The sequence below is a fragment of the Narcine bancroftii genome, chromosome 4, assembly GCF_036971445.1.
Source record: "Narcine bancroftii isolate sNarBan1 chromosome 4, sNarBan1.hap1, whole genome shotgun sequence".
Taxonomy (NCBI): domain Eukaryota; kingdom Metazoa; phylum Chordata; class Chondrichthyes; order Torpediniformes; family Narcinidae; genus Narcine; species Narcine bancroftii.
Window position 1 is genome coordinate 105,372,974 of NC_091472.1, and position 13,963 is coordinate 105,386,936.

The 13,963-nt window shown below is 41.3% G+C and overlaps 1 protein-coding gene and 1 long non-coding RNA gene across 10 annotated transcripts in view; one reads left to right on the top strand and one right to left on the bottom strand.

The window, feature by feature from the left end:
* The window catches only part of LOC138760954 (uncharacterized), a 129,823-nt gene that overhangs the window by 95,888 nt on the left and 19,972 nt on the right, over positions 1-13,963 (bottom strand). Inside the window, exons 2-3 of one of the 3 annotated variants that reach the window (XR_011355996.1) lie at positions 6,285-6,452; positions 1,250-3,128 (exon numbers count right to left, since the gene is read on the bottom strand). This is a non-coding gene — a long non-coding RNA (uncharacterized lncRNA). Of the gene's footprint in view, positions 1-1,249; positions 3,129-3,732; positions 3,950-6,284; positions 6,453-13,963 lie in introns of those variants that run through there. The other 2 variants (XR_011355994.1, XR_011355995.1) reach the window with 2 other exon arrangements.
* The window catches only part of dtd1 (D-aminoacyl-tRNA deacylase 1), a 208,729-nt gene that overhangs the window by 20,318 nt on the left and 174,448 nt on the right, over positions 1-13,963 (top strand). For all 7 annotated transcript variants that reach the window (XR_011355992.1, XR_011355993.1, XR_011355991.1 and 4 more), the window contains exon 2: positions 7,734-7,824. Coding sequence is in view for 4 of the 7 variants with exons in the window: in XM_069932343.1 (XP_069788444.1) it covers positions 7,734-7,824 (91 nt within the window). In the remaining 3 variants the exon portion in view is untranslated. The remainder of the gene's footprint in view (positions 1-7,733; positions 7,825-13,963) is intronic.

Genomic DNA, 13,963 nt, shown 5'->3' on the forward strand with positions numbered 1-13,963 from the left:
CATCTTAGTCACAAATCTTATTGTCTGCCCTCTAATGAAGGCTTTCATTGCATCCCATAATATCAATTTATCTTACACTGATCCTGTGTTTATTTCAAAATATGTTTTAATTTGGCATTCAATAAACTCCCTAAATTCCTGCCTTTTAAGTAGCATGGAGTTTAACCTCCATCTATATGTTCTTGGTGGGATGTCCTCCAGTTCTACTGCTAATAACAAGGGTGAATGATCAGATAGTAATCAAGCTTTATATTCAATTTTCCTAACTCTCCCTTGAATATGGGCTGACAACAAAAACATATCAATCCTTGAGTAAGTTTTGTGCCTACTCGAATAACATGAATATTCCTTCTCTCTTGGGTGCTGCCTCCTCCATATATCCATAAGTTTCATTTCCTGCATTGATTTAACCATAAATTTGGCCACTTTATTCTTTTTGCTTGTCTTTTGTCCAGTTTTATCCAACATTGGATCCAAATTAAGGTTAAAATCCCCGCCTATCAATATATTTCCTTGTGTATCTACAATCTTCAAAAAAGTATCTTGCATAAACTTTTGATCCTCCTCATTAGGTGCATATATATTGAACAAATTCCAAAATTCTTAATATATCTGACATTTATTTCCTCCTCTATTTTGATTGGTACATTTTTATTATTTAATATGGCTACATCTCTACCTTTTGAATTATGGGATGCTGCCGCTACGTGCCCTACCCAGTCTCTCCTTAATTTATTATGTTCCACATCAGTTAGATGTGTTTCCTGCACAAATGCTATATCTATTTTTTCTTTTTTCAGTAAATTTAATAGCCTCTTCCTTTTAATTTGGTTATGTATTCCATTAATTTTTATAGTCATATAGTTCAACATGGCCATCTCATATCCTGTTTACACCTCATTTCCGCTTCCTCACCACCACCATCCCCCTTTTCCCCATTTTCATCACTCAGTTTTCCCTTTTTAAACTCAATGTGTGACAACACATTTACAACATAAAATACTCCAACAATTCTCACATCCAATATTCTCTTAACCCCAAATATTCCCCCCCCCCTCTCTGAGTTGCCCCTTATCCCTTGCTGGGCAAACATAACTCTTCTTTCCATTTGGATTGCGAACCTGCTCACAAGCGTCAACTGATTTCACAATGACTTTTATTCTCTCCCCCCATCTCCACCCAGAAAATGCTTTTTTTTACACATATAACAAAGTTCTCCCTTTTTTCCCCTTCCTTCCTTCCTTCCCTTCTATTTCCCTTCTTTAGTTCTTCACATATACATTGTTTTTACATCTTTATATATATTTTATCACCGTTCTTCATTCTTATTACATCTCTTCATCTCTCCTTCTGTCCTGCAAGCATTCTGCAAATTCTTGTGCTTCCTCCGGATCCGAGAACAGTCTGTTTTGCTCCCTGGGGATAAACATTTTATGCACAGCTGGATGTCTTAACATGAATTTATAATCTTTTTTCCACAGGATCTATTTGCTGTATTAAACTCCTTCCTCTTCTTTAACAGTTCAAAACTTATGTCTGGGTAAAAAATTATTTTTTGACCCTTGTATTCCAATGGTTTATTGTCTTCTCTAACTTTATTCCTTGCCCACTCCAGTATATTTTCTCTTGTCGTATATCTCAAAAATTTTACTAAAATGGATCTTGGTGTTTGATGTGTCTGTGGTTTTGGAGCTAGTGATCTGTGTGCCCTTCCTATTTCCATTCCTTCCTGCATTTCTGTCATCCCCAGGTCCTTCGGGATCCATCCTTTTATAAATTCCTTCATATCTGTGCCTTCTTCATCTTCCTTTAGGCCCACAATTTTTATGTTGTTTCGCCTACTATAATTTTCCAACATATCAATTTTCTGAGATAACAACTCTTGTGTCTCTTTAATTTTTTTTATCACTTTCTTCCAATTTTCCTCTTAAGTCGTTTGATTCCATTTCGATAGCCGTTTCTCGTTCTTCCACATTTTCTACTCTTTTCCCTATTTCTGTTATGTCTAGCTCTAATCTTTGCATTTTATCTTCTGTTCTTTTCATTTTTCTTTTAATTGCACTAAATTCTAATGACAACCATTCTTTTAATGCTCTCATTTGTTCTTGAAAAAAAGCTTTAACTATATTCTGTCCATCTGTTTTACCTTCTATCTCTCTGTGAAGATCTTGGTCGACTTCTTCCTCTTCTTAAGTGTCTGAACCTTTGTTTGTGTCTTCTTCTCTTCTTTGTATCTGTGTCTCTTCCAATTTTCCTGATGAGTTGTTTGTTTCACTTTGTCGTGCCTCTTCTTGCTTGGCCTCTTGCTGTTGGTCCTCTTCTTCTGTGGAGCCTCCTGCTGCTGCTCCTCTTTCCTTTCACCCCGTTGACTTTCTTTCTCACCTGGTAGTTCACTCCCTCTCCTGCCGCTTTCCTCATCTTCCAGCTGAGAGCCCTGGTGCCAGGCATCCCTCAGCTGGTCACGCCGTGGTTGCCCGCTCCTCTGCTGAGCCCACCACCCCCCTGTCGGTGTTTTCCTTCACCTTAGATTGTGCATTGTGCACTTTTGTTTGGCTCAGAGAGACATTTTTGCAGTCCAACGATCAGGGGTTCGCTACTTCGCGGGGCCGTCACCAACCTCTGAGATTGTGCTCTCTTCTCCACCACAGCTCCCTACTCCTTTGTGCAGGTAAGGCCTTCTCCTTTCTTTTCTGGTGTCATTTTTTCCCGTTGTTTTTACTTTTTCCTTCTTAGGTGCCATTTTCTTTCTCTTCTCTGCAACTTTATCTTTTATTTCTTTTATTTTGTATTTATTGAACTTTGTCTTTTCTTAACTTTTTTTTCTTCTTTTCTGGAGAGGGCTCATTTTACTCTACTGACCACTACTCCATCACGTGACTCCTCTCATTAGGATATAGTGTTGAGTCTTGAAAGCTGTGATGTGGCCGAATCAAATGTGAGGGGTGGCATTCTTCACCCTTGGGGCAGTGCAAGAGGCCAAAGACTGACAGCAGAGGAATGCTTGGTCCTTGGAATAAGGATGAAAAGTGTATGGGGGAAAGTCTTGTTTGAGTGGAGGGGAAGTGAATTTTCAACAGCATTTGTTCCTTATCAGCCATTCTGTTCAGTGAATGTGCAACTGCTAAAAACTGGAGGGGGAAGGGTAGTAGATGTTCAGAAAGAAAAATAAATGAGGAATGTGTTAAATTATTCAGATTTACTGAGATTCATCTGAATTTAAATGAGCTTCACCCAGCTGTGACTCTTCATCCAGGCCCTACTGAGGTTAGTAGATGCTCTGAAAACATTGTAGGTGCAATGAAACCTGTGGTTTTATTATTAAGACTCGTCAGATGGATGATCTGGGGAAACCGAATCAAATCCTTCCAGAATTTAAGTTTATTTAAGCAAAAATCTGGAATGCCAGTGGAGCATGAGCGATGGTAACTGCTGGATTGTCATAGCAGCCTGTCCTCCGGGGGCGGGTGAGAGACATTTAGCATCCTGAGCCGGCCTGGTTCAGGTGTGATTGCAAATTCAGCAGCGAGGTCGGTTTTTTTTCCCCCCTTGCTTTCTGGGAAGTCTAACGTGACCTGGATCAGGGGCAATAAAAGCTGAGCTCCTTGCCAGAGGGACATGTATCCTGCAAATGAATAAAGATATTCCAACCCTCTCAGCATGGGAGGTGACTTCATTCCCTTTGCTGATCACAGACAAGGTCCCTGCTCAAATGTGTTAAAAGGTCTGGCCATTTTAATATTTGCTTTCAAAGTAGAATGATTATCATCAGGTTAACAACTGAATTAGCCAATAGAGTACAGGTACAGAGCTTTCAGGGCTACAATGTCTGCATTGATCATGATGCTACATGGCCTATATCCCTCCCAGTCCATGCCTCTTAATTCGTCTGTTTCATTGTATATTCCTCTTTCGCTTTCCCCAATGGTGTGTTCCATGCACCTGCATCTCTCTGTAGGAGAGAGAGAAAAAAACTTACCTCTTCAACTTTCCCCTTCGTACCTTAAAGCTACGTTATTTGACAATACACTCTGCTGAAAAGAATCTGACTATCCACCTGATCTATGCCTATTATAATTTTATGCATAAAATGCATTTGCAATATAGCTAAATTATCCAGATCAACAATTAAATTAACTGCTAAATCCAAAATTCATGGCTTTCTTGGGAGGTGAGGATATTCAGTTGATGTGAATAAATTGTATTTTATTTTGAACAAACTTGAGATAACCTGCATTTATACAGTGCCCTTTATTACAGCTTGAGAACTAATTCAAGACACCCTAGTGGGATGATAAGGAAGCAGAATCTCACCCCCCCTCCCCAATCCCCCAACTTGGATTTGTGGACTAAGTGACTGCTTGATCAGAGGAGATGGTAAAAAGGTCACCAAAAGGAAAGGGAGTTTGAGTGGCTTGGAGGAAATTTCAAGGATGCAGTGTCCAGCGGGAAAGCGCGACCTAAAAGTGGAGATGTGCCAGAGGCCAGCATTTGAGGAGCAGGATGGCATGGATGTGTTGGGCTGAAGGGCCTGTGACATGCTGTGGGACTCTGACTCTAGTGGGGGCAGGGAAAGTCAATGAGCATGAGGGTGGGGGACAAATAGAGGTTGTGGAGAGTGGGAAAGTAGGTAGGTTCATGGAAAATGAAGGACTGGTGAGATGTGTTGGTGTATTTAATGGGTGGCCACGCTGATGCTGTCTCAGTGAACTAACCCTTGGCCTCGGGTTCTCTGTGTGGAGTTTGCATGTTTTCCCTGTAAAGGTGTGAGTTTCCCCCCTGGGGTGCTCTGGTTTTCTCCCATATCCTAGAGGTTCAGATGGACCAGCTCAGGGAGGCTATTTGGTCAGTGTGGACCAGTTGGGCCGAAAGGCCTGTTTCCAACTTCTGTCAAACTTCAACTTAAGTGCTATATCCAGCTTCCCTTTCAATGCTTTTGCTGATTGGTCAGTTACTACACATTTGTTCTGGTATGTAAGTGGGCTGGGAAACTGGTGGGTGTGTAGGAGAGAATAAGTGGGGGAATGGGATTGATGCGAGATATCCAAGCACCAGCATAGACTGAATGGCCTCCTTCAGTATTGCAAGGAATATTCAAGCCCAGAAGGGGATGGGAGTATAGAGAAGGTCATGACAGATAGGGTCAGGTAGGTTTGGAGTCAACAGTGGAAAAAGCAACTAATTGCGTTGATGACATGGTGGTTGGGCTTGGCTAGCACACTGAGTTTATGACCCGTCGTACTTTGTTGATCCTTTGATATAAGAGGGCGTGAGGAAGATAACAACACAAAGCAATGTGATGGAATCAGAATCATTAGTCTGTTTTCCACTGGGATCCCAGTTAATTGGCCGTGCAGTGTCCTTGGTTAAAGAAGCCATTTTTGCTGTTCCCACTGGGCCACTTTTAACTGGGACATTACCTGCTTTCACATCAACAATAGTCCAGGGATACAACTTGTCCTTTTTCCACTGCTGACACCTGGGATCTAAGTCGAGGTTGAGGCCGTCAATCTCTGATGTTATTAAAAGGAAAATCAGATACACCAATTTTGAGGCATATGCTTAAAGTATGGAATGGAGTACTCTTATGGAGTCCAGAGGACCCCAAAAACCAGCAGCGATATGCACTACAGGGTTATTTAAACAAAAGTAGTTTTTAAATATAATTGAACAAGAAAACAGAATTAAATTTTAACTTATTACTTAACCTACTTACTTAACCTACCTAACCTACTTAATCCCCCCTCTAATACTAAGCGCAGGTGTGATTTTGCGTGCTGATTGTTTCCCTTTTCCACTGGACCCTTAACTGGTAAATTGGCTATCAATTCCTGGGACACAGTTCCAGTGGAAAAGAGGTTACTCATTACTGGTGCTGTTCAGAGACGCACGTTTTGCAGAGTTTATACCATTAGAATCTGATCAATAGCTCTTCAAAAGAAGCTGGATAAAGCATTTCATCCACTGTCATAGAGCCGTGCATCGATAGAGCACAGGAACAGGCCCTTAAACCCAACTAGTCCACTCTGACCATTGACTACCTGAGCTGAGTGTGTCACTGTTGAAATGTACTTTAAGCATTGCAGTTGTACTTGCCTCTACCCCTTCCTCTGGCAGTTTGTTCCACATTCCTAACATCCTGTGCATGAAAACTGTTGCCCTCCAGTCTCTTTCAAATCTCTTCCCTCTCACCTTAACCAATGTCCTCTGATTTCAGACTCCCTTACCCTGAGAGAAAAAATAAACGAATCATTCATCTTATCTTGATCTCTTGCGATTTTGCATACCTCAATATGGTCATCCTCAGGTTCCGCTCTGAATCGTTTTTCTCCCACTTACTCTGCTCGACCTGCTGAGTTCCTCTGGCAGTTCATGTATTGCTCTAGGATCCAGCTCCTGGAGCATCTCAACTGTCTTTGGAACCAAGCAGCATGCTTGGAAAGTTAGAGCAAGGCCTGTTGAAAGAGAGAGGTGGAAGTTTCGAGCTCACTTTGGTAAACAGCGGTTGATCTTAAGGTCAATTGTTGGCTTTGAATTTGAAATTGATAATTTGTTAACCAGAGGCATTGAGGAATTCTGCAGGGAAGGGGGAGGGGTAAAGAACAAAGATGGAACATACGGGAAACACTAAGCAGGTCAGACAGTATCTATGGAGAGAGAAATATCGAGTTAACGTTTCATGTTGAAGACCCTTTTTCAAATTTATTTTCTGGGATATTAAAGAAGCAGATCACACATCTGCCATTAATGTACTGATAAACAATCAGAGTTGGTGTCTTGACAGATGAACTGAGATAGAGTGAAAGAATGATTCTAACACTACCAAGGATATTTGAAGCATCATTATTTTTTTCCACAAACCACAATTTTGAATATTTATCTGTCTATAGATTTATATTTCTTATCTCTTTTCTATCTTGGCATATTGTGGTAAGTCCATGTATGAATTATTCATACCTGTGTGGCTGTTGCAAGCAAGAATCTCAGTGCGTCTGTCCATTGTACTTGTGTATATGACAATAAACTCATATGTTCACATTCAAAATCTCAGGTTTGCATGCATAAAATTACCCCAGACCATCTGAAGATTGGTCTGTACCACTGAAATATCAATTTTTAAAATTCAACTAACTGTAACTATGAATATTTATTTATCTATTCTTTGATATTTGACCTCTTTTTCTGTCTTGCATTTGTGGAAATTTAAATTTTTATTCTTGATTTTTGGGGCATCCTGTGTACCTGTGTGGCTGCAGCAACCATTTCAGTGCATCTATACATTTTACTTGTGTCTATGACGATAAACCCTCAATGAACATAAAAAATAATCGCTGCTCTCTGACACAATTTTTGATTCTCGAAATTCACAGAAAACCATGCAGCAAAAGCAAAGTAGCAAAATCAACCCTGATAATGGTCAAGTGGGTTTCTAGCACTCGAACAAAATGGACAAACCAAGTTCATGCACAGAGACTTCCTGCCATACCAGGAACTGCTCAGTCATGGGGAATCCAGCACAACCATTGCTCCATGCTGTTGATCAGTCCTGGTGAGGACATGCTCCGTGGTGGGTGGCCACAGTAACTGCCGTGGTTCCAGTACCCAACTGGATAACTGTTTGCATGTAGCAGGGCCAGGGGGATGGGGAGGTGGTGCATGCCAATTCAAGTTCTAATATTTCTGTGTGTCATTGTAACCAAGGTTTTAAGCCATTTTCTGTTTGATTTGTTTTCCAGTGGGTGAAGAGCAAATCAGTTCCATAGGACGCGGTTTGTGTGTACTATTGGGCATCTCAGTGGAGGACACCCAGAAAGACATGGAGTACATGTGAGTGCCTTATTCCTCTGATAAAGAATGCTTAGTTGCAGACCATTCATTTTCATCGCTGGTCATAGAGTATCAGACCACTCAAAGGGTTTTGATTGAAACTATTTTACTTCAGACACATTCTTAACAGCTGTCCTTTCCCCTTATTTATACAAAAGGTGCTGTTAATCTTCCCAACAGTTCGGTTAATAATTTTGTGTTCTGTCCTTTTGTTGCTGATGTGTTGAATCAGATTCTAGTTTCTGTGCTATCCAGGAGTTCTTCACTGTGACTAGTGGTGTTCCTCAGGGATCAGTGCTCGGACCATTGTTGTTTGTCATCTATATCAATGATCTGGATGATAATGTGCCAAATTGGATCAGGAAGTTTGAAGAGGACACAAAGATTTGAGAATGCAAGGAAGGTTTTCAAAACTTGTAGAGGGATCTGGACCTGCTGGAAAAATGGGCTGGAAAATGGCAGATGGAATTTGATACAGACAAGTGAAGCGTCACACTTTGGAAAGACAAAGCAAGGTAGAACATGCATGGTTTGGCACTGAGGGGGGCAATAGAACTGAGGAATCTGGGAATACAGATACAGATCCTTGAAAGCAGTGTCACAGGTAGATAGGGTTGTAAAGAGAGCTTTTGGCCTTCATAAGTCAAAGTATTAAGTACAGGTGTTGAGATGTTATGGTAAAGTTGTATAAGGCATTGGTGAGGCCAAATTTGGAGTGTTGTGTGCCATTTTGGTCACCTAACTATTGGGAAGATATCAATAAGATAGAAAGAGTGCAGGGAAGATTTACTAGGATGTTGCCTGGATTGCAGGAACTGAGTTAGAAAGAAAGGTTAAACAAGTTAGGGCTTTATTCCCTGGAGTGTCGAAGAATGAGGGGAGATTTGATAGAGGTATGCAGAATTATGAGTGTAGATAGAGTGAATGCAAGTAGGCTTTTTTTCCCCACTAAGATACAAGCCAGAGGATATGGGTTAAGGGTAAAAGGAGAAAAGTTTTGGGGGAACCTCTTCCCACAGAGAATAGTGGGAGAGTAGAAAGAGTTGCCAACTGAAGTGGTGAATATGAGCTCAATTTTCACATTTAAGAACAATTTGGACATGTACCTGGACGGAAGCTGTATGGAGGGTTATGGACTGGGTACAGGTTAGTTGGCACAGACTAGAAGGACCAAAGGACCTGTTTTCTGTGCTGTAATGTTCTAAGGTTCCTTAAAGCTGTGAATAAAAAAAATCTTCATATCCTTGTCCATTCAAGATGCAGTGAAATGTTGCAGTATTTGTGCAGACGATGAATAATATTTCAAATATTGATTCATTAGTTTTACTGTTGAAGAGCTAATTTTAAGTCATTACTGAAAAATAAGTGATTGAACCAAAAGAGAAGAGTTGACTCAAAGTCAAAGTTCTTTGACAAACACTTGAGTTTAGATTCCTTGAAAAGCCAAAGGAGGAATCTGTTGTATTGACAGTTTTTTTTTGAGGGGGGAAATACTTATTTTGTATGGCTGGGATTATTAGCAAGGGAAGTCATGACAGCTTTGGAGGTGACCCCTTGGAACTACTGCAGTGTTTCTGGTGAATGTCCTCCCATGTTGCTGTTGGAGATGAAGTTCCAGGATTTGGACCCAGTGACACTGGTCTAGCAATATACTTTCAAGAGAAGAAGGTATGCAACTCAGATGGGAGCATGCAGATGTTGGTGTTCCATTCAGCTTGCTGCCCTTCTCCTTGGTGGCAGAGGTTGCAGATTTGGGAAGTGTTGATGGAACAGTCTTGGTGAATAACTGGAGTGTGCTTTGGTAGATGGTACTCACTGCATCCACTATTCACCTGAATGATTAGGTGGTGGTTGGGATTCTGGGCAAGTTATTGCTTTGTCTGCAAAGTTTCTCGATTGCTCTTTACCCAGGTTTTCCATCACACTTTTGATGTGCCTTGCCAAAGATGATACCCAATGGCTGACTTGCTATATATGACTGGTTAAGTCCACTTAATGGTGACACCCAGGAAATTAATGGTGGGAAATTGGTTGCAATGCCACTGAACGTCTAAAGGAGCTGGCTGGACTCTCTCTGATATTCCAAGGCAATCCCAAGGCACTTATGTGGTTTGAAGATTACTTGTTACTTATGAGCTTAGACTGGATTCGGGTCCCATCTATCCAATGAGAGTTTATTGACATACACATGTACAATGTACAGATGCACCAAAATCTTTAGTTCCTGCAGCCGTACAAGTAAGTAAGACACAATAGTATAAATTAAATTGCCACAGTATGCCAAGAGAGGGAAAAAAAAACAAAAATACAAAAGTTGCAGTTAATGCCAGAAAGAGATTTTGGTGGTCCTGGAGTAGTTTATGGTGAGGATTAGAGAAGTACCTGCTGCATAATGGGAGGAACTAGAAATAGAACTGAACAGAGCAGAAATTTGCAAAAGTCCTGAACTCTCCGCAACTGAGAGGGTGTCTGATCAAAGTGCTGACAGAAGTGTGGGATAGGTTCATTGTCGTGAGGATGAGCAATTCTTGGGATGAGATGATTGACTTCCAACAATTGCAACCCCTTATCATTTGTGCACACTCCAGCCAGGAGGCTGGTTTCCCTCTGAATCCCATCCACTTCAGTTTTACAGGGAGTTCCTGAAGCTGCTCTCAAAGATTGGCTTGATGTCAAGGGTTTTCTCACTCAAACTGTTGAATTTGGCTCTTTGCAGAGTGCTTTATTTTTAAACAGATACTTTTTTTTGACAACCTGGAATAAGTCATTGTGTCTGCTTAAAGTGTCCAGGAAGTAGAACTCATGAAAGTAACTCCAGTAACTTCTGCCAATAGAAACAGGTTAATTTTATTGGTGTTATAGAGTGAAGCACATGAGCATGAGTTCAGTCAGGTCAAAGTGCCCTAACTGCATGACTGAGGGTGTGTTGCAGTGTGAGACATTAAACTGAAGCACTGTCTGCCCCAGCTAATGCTGTTTGTTGGAAGGCAGAGGTGCTCTTCCAGATGTCCTGGCCAATGTTTATCCATCAACTGGAGAGTCAGTTGATCTTGGCATTACATTGTTTTCTACCAGCAACCTTGTTGTTCCCCTGAGCTCCCCAGCATAGCATCAGAGGTGACAGTTGACAGTTAACCCTCTCAATGTTTGTATTTCTTCTTCCAAAGTACGTACATGACATCACATACAACCCTGAGATTCTTTCTCTGTGGGCCAGGCTGAGTATCCCTATGCCGGTGACTGGAAACTGTGCTTAAAGAAGAGAAAACAAATATACATCTGGAGCAGAGACACTTTTTTCCTTTTTTTTCCTCTGTGCTCCACAGTTGTACATTTGTTAGCAAACAATTCACACGATCGAAGTGCACATTCCAGATTTTATTCAAGGGTATTTGTATTCATTTTGCTTTGATTATGTAGAGAAATTATAGCACTTTTTATACATAATCCCCTAATTTCTGGGCACCTTAACATTTGTGACAGGAATGGTATGTATATTAAAGCAGTCGGATTTAGAACTTTGTTGCATATTCCTTGCATTCAATGACTGCTTGAAGTCTGTGATGATGTTGATACACTTTATTGTCATTGTGCTGGTGGACCAGCTAATGAAACACAATTAGCATCAACTGGAATTTAAAATAGAGGTACATATATTACGATAAAAAAACATACAATAAACCATATGCAATTAAAACCACACTGTTCAAAAACAAATTGTTAAAATTACTGAATATAAAATATAAGTGCAGCACCACTCAGCGCCGTGAATTGGTGTTTAACGTCGTCACGGCTTCATTTAAAAAAAGCTCTTTTTAAGCCTAGTGGTGCACGAGTGAAGGCTCCTATGGTGTCTGCCTGATGGTAGGAGAGTAAGTAGTTCATGGTTAAGGTGTGTTGCATCTTTGATCATATTTCTTCCCCTGCCCAAACATCGTCCCCTATAGATAGATAGATTCAATGGGAGGCAACAGCATTCCAACAATCCGTTAGGCAGTTTTCACTACCCACTGGAATGCCTTATGATCTTGAACAGTACGATTCCCGTACCTCACCTCAGCATGCTCTCAATTGTGCATCTATAGAAATCCAACAGTATCCTTGGGCAGAGATGTATCTTCCTTGTGAATCTCAAAAAATAAAGATGTTTTTATGCTTTTTTGATCATAATTGATAAATTCAAAGACTAAGTAAGATCAGCCGAGATATGGGCCCCCAGGAATTTAAAGCTCTGTAAACGCTCCACCACCACCCCATTGATGTAAATTGGGACGTGAGTGTGAATTCTTGCCCATGTTAAAATCGAAATGACCTCCTTTGTCTTTTGGGTATTGAGTATCAGATTGTTCTCAGCACACCACAAGGCTAAATGCTGAACCTCACCCCTATAGGCCATTTCATTGTCCCCTGTGATCAGGCCTACCACCGTGGTGTCACCTACAAACTTAGTAATTAAGTTTGTACTCTACATTGGAAAGCAGTCGGAGGTAAAGATGGAATACAAAAGGGGGCTCAGACTGGAGCAAAAAATATTGCCCAGCCTAAAGACTGAGGTCTGTTAGTAAGGAAATCCAGAATCCAATTACAAAGAGATGGGCTGATACTGTACAAATGAATTTGGTTATCAGCTTTGATGGTATAACAGTGTTGAAAGTTGAACTGTAATCGATGAATAAGATTCTAACTTAAGAGTTGGGTCTATCAAGATGAGTCAGATGTAGCACTGTTGAAATGGCATCCTCTGACATCCTGTTAGTATGATTGGCAAATTGATGTTGGTCCATAGTGGCAGGAAAACAAGATTTCAAGTGAGATAGAACCAACCTAGCAAAACACTTGGTGATGATGGGAGTAAGTGCAACTGAACAATAGTCATTTAGACTTGTAGCGGTAGACCACTTCAGCACAGATACAACTGTAGCAGTTTTAAAGCATGTTGTCTGTGTTTCATAGACATCACCAGGTGCTGAGTATCTTCTCTGGAGTTGCTCTGCCCAGCAACCTCTACTGCAGGCATCTTCAACTCCGGCTTATTTCAGAGGCTTGTCTCCTCAAGTTTTTTTACTTCAGCATATGGAAGACCTGCTCAGTTGTATTTGGATCAGGTGACTGACTTGACCATTCAAGAATTTCCCAGTTTTTTTTTAAGCTTTGAAAATCTGCTTTGTTGATTTAACAGTATGTTTGGGATCATTGTCTTGCTGCCCAACGAGTTTTGAGACAATTGCTCAAACGTTAAAAAAAAAAAAATTTTATTGATATTTTTACAACTGAAAAACCTCACAAAGATAAGCGTATACAGAGCCGTTGTCATACCCACACTCCTGTTCGGCTCCGAATCATGGGTCCTCTACCGGCACCACCTACGGCTCCTAGAACGCTTCCACCAGCGTTGTCTCCGCTCCATCCTCAACATCCATTGGAGCGCTTACATCCCTAACGTCGAAGTACTCGAGATGGCAGAGGTCGACAGCATCGAGTCCACGCTGCTGAAGATCCAGCTGCGCTGGATGGGTCACGTCTTGGGACCATCGCCTTCCCAAGATCGTGTTATATGGCGAGCTCTCCACTGGCCACCGTGACAGAGGTGCACCAAAGAAAAGGTACAAGGACTGCCTAAAGAAATCTCTTGGTGCCTGCCACATTGACCACCGCCAGTGGGCTGATAACGCCTCAAACCGTGCATCTTGGCGCCTCACAGTTTGGCGGGCAGCAACCTCCTTTGAAGAAGACCGCAGAGCCCACCTCACTGACAAAAGGCAAAGGAGGAAAAACCCAACACCCAACCCCAACCAACCAATTTTCCCCTGCAACCGCTGCAATCGTGTCTGCCTGTCCCGCATCGGACTTGTCAGCCACAAACGAGCCTGCAGCTGACGTGGACTTTTTACCCCCTCCATAAATCTTCGTCCGCGAAGCCAAGCCAAAGAAGAATTATGAAATGCACTACAGGACTCGGAAACAAAGTTACAGTAATGATCCTATGTACAAGTTTAGAAACACAATAGCACCACCACGATGATACAATAAAACATAACAAAAGAAGAAAAAAAGAAATAATTTCTAAACCTCTTCTCCTCAGCAAGGTGGAGGATTAACATTCAAAAATCCAAGTGGCACCATCTTTGAACGGGACAGC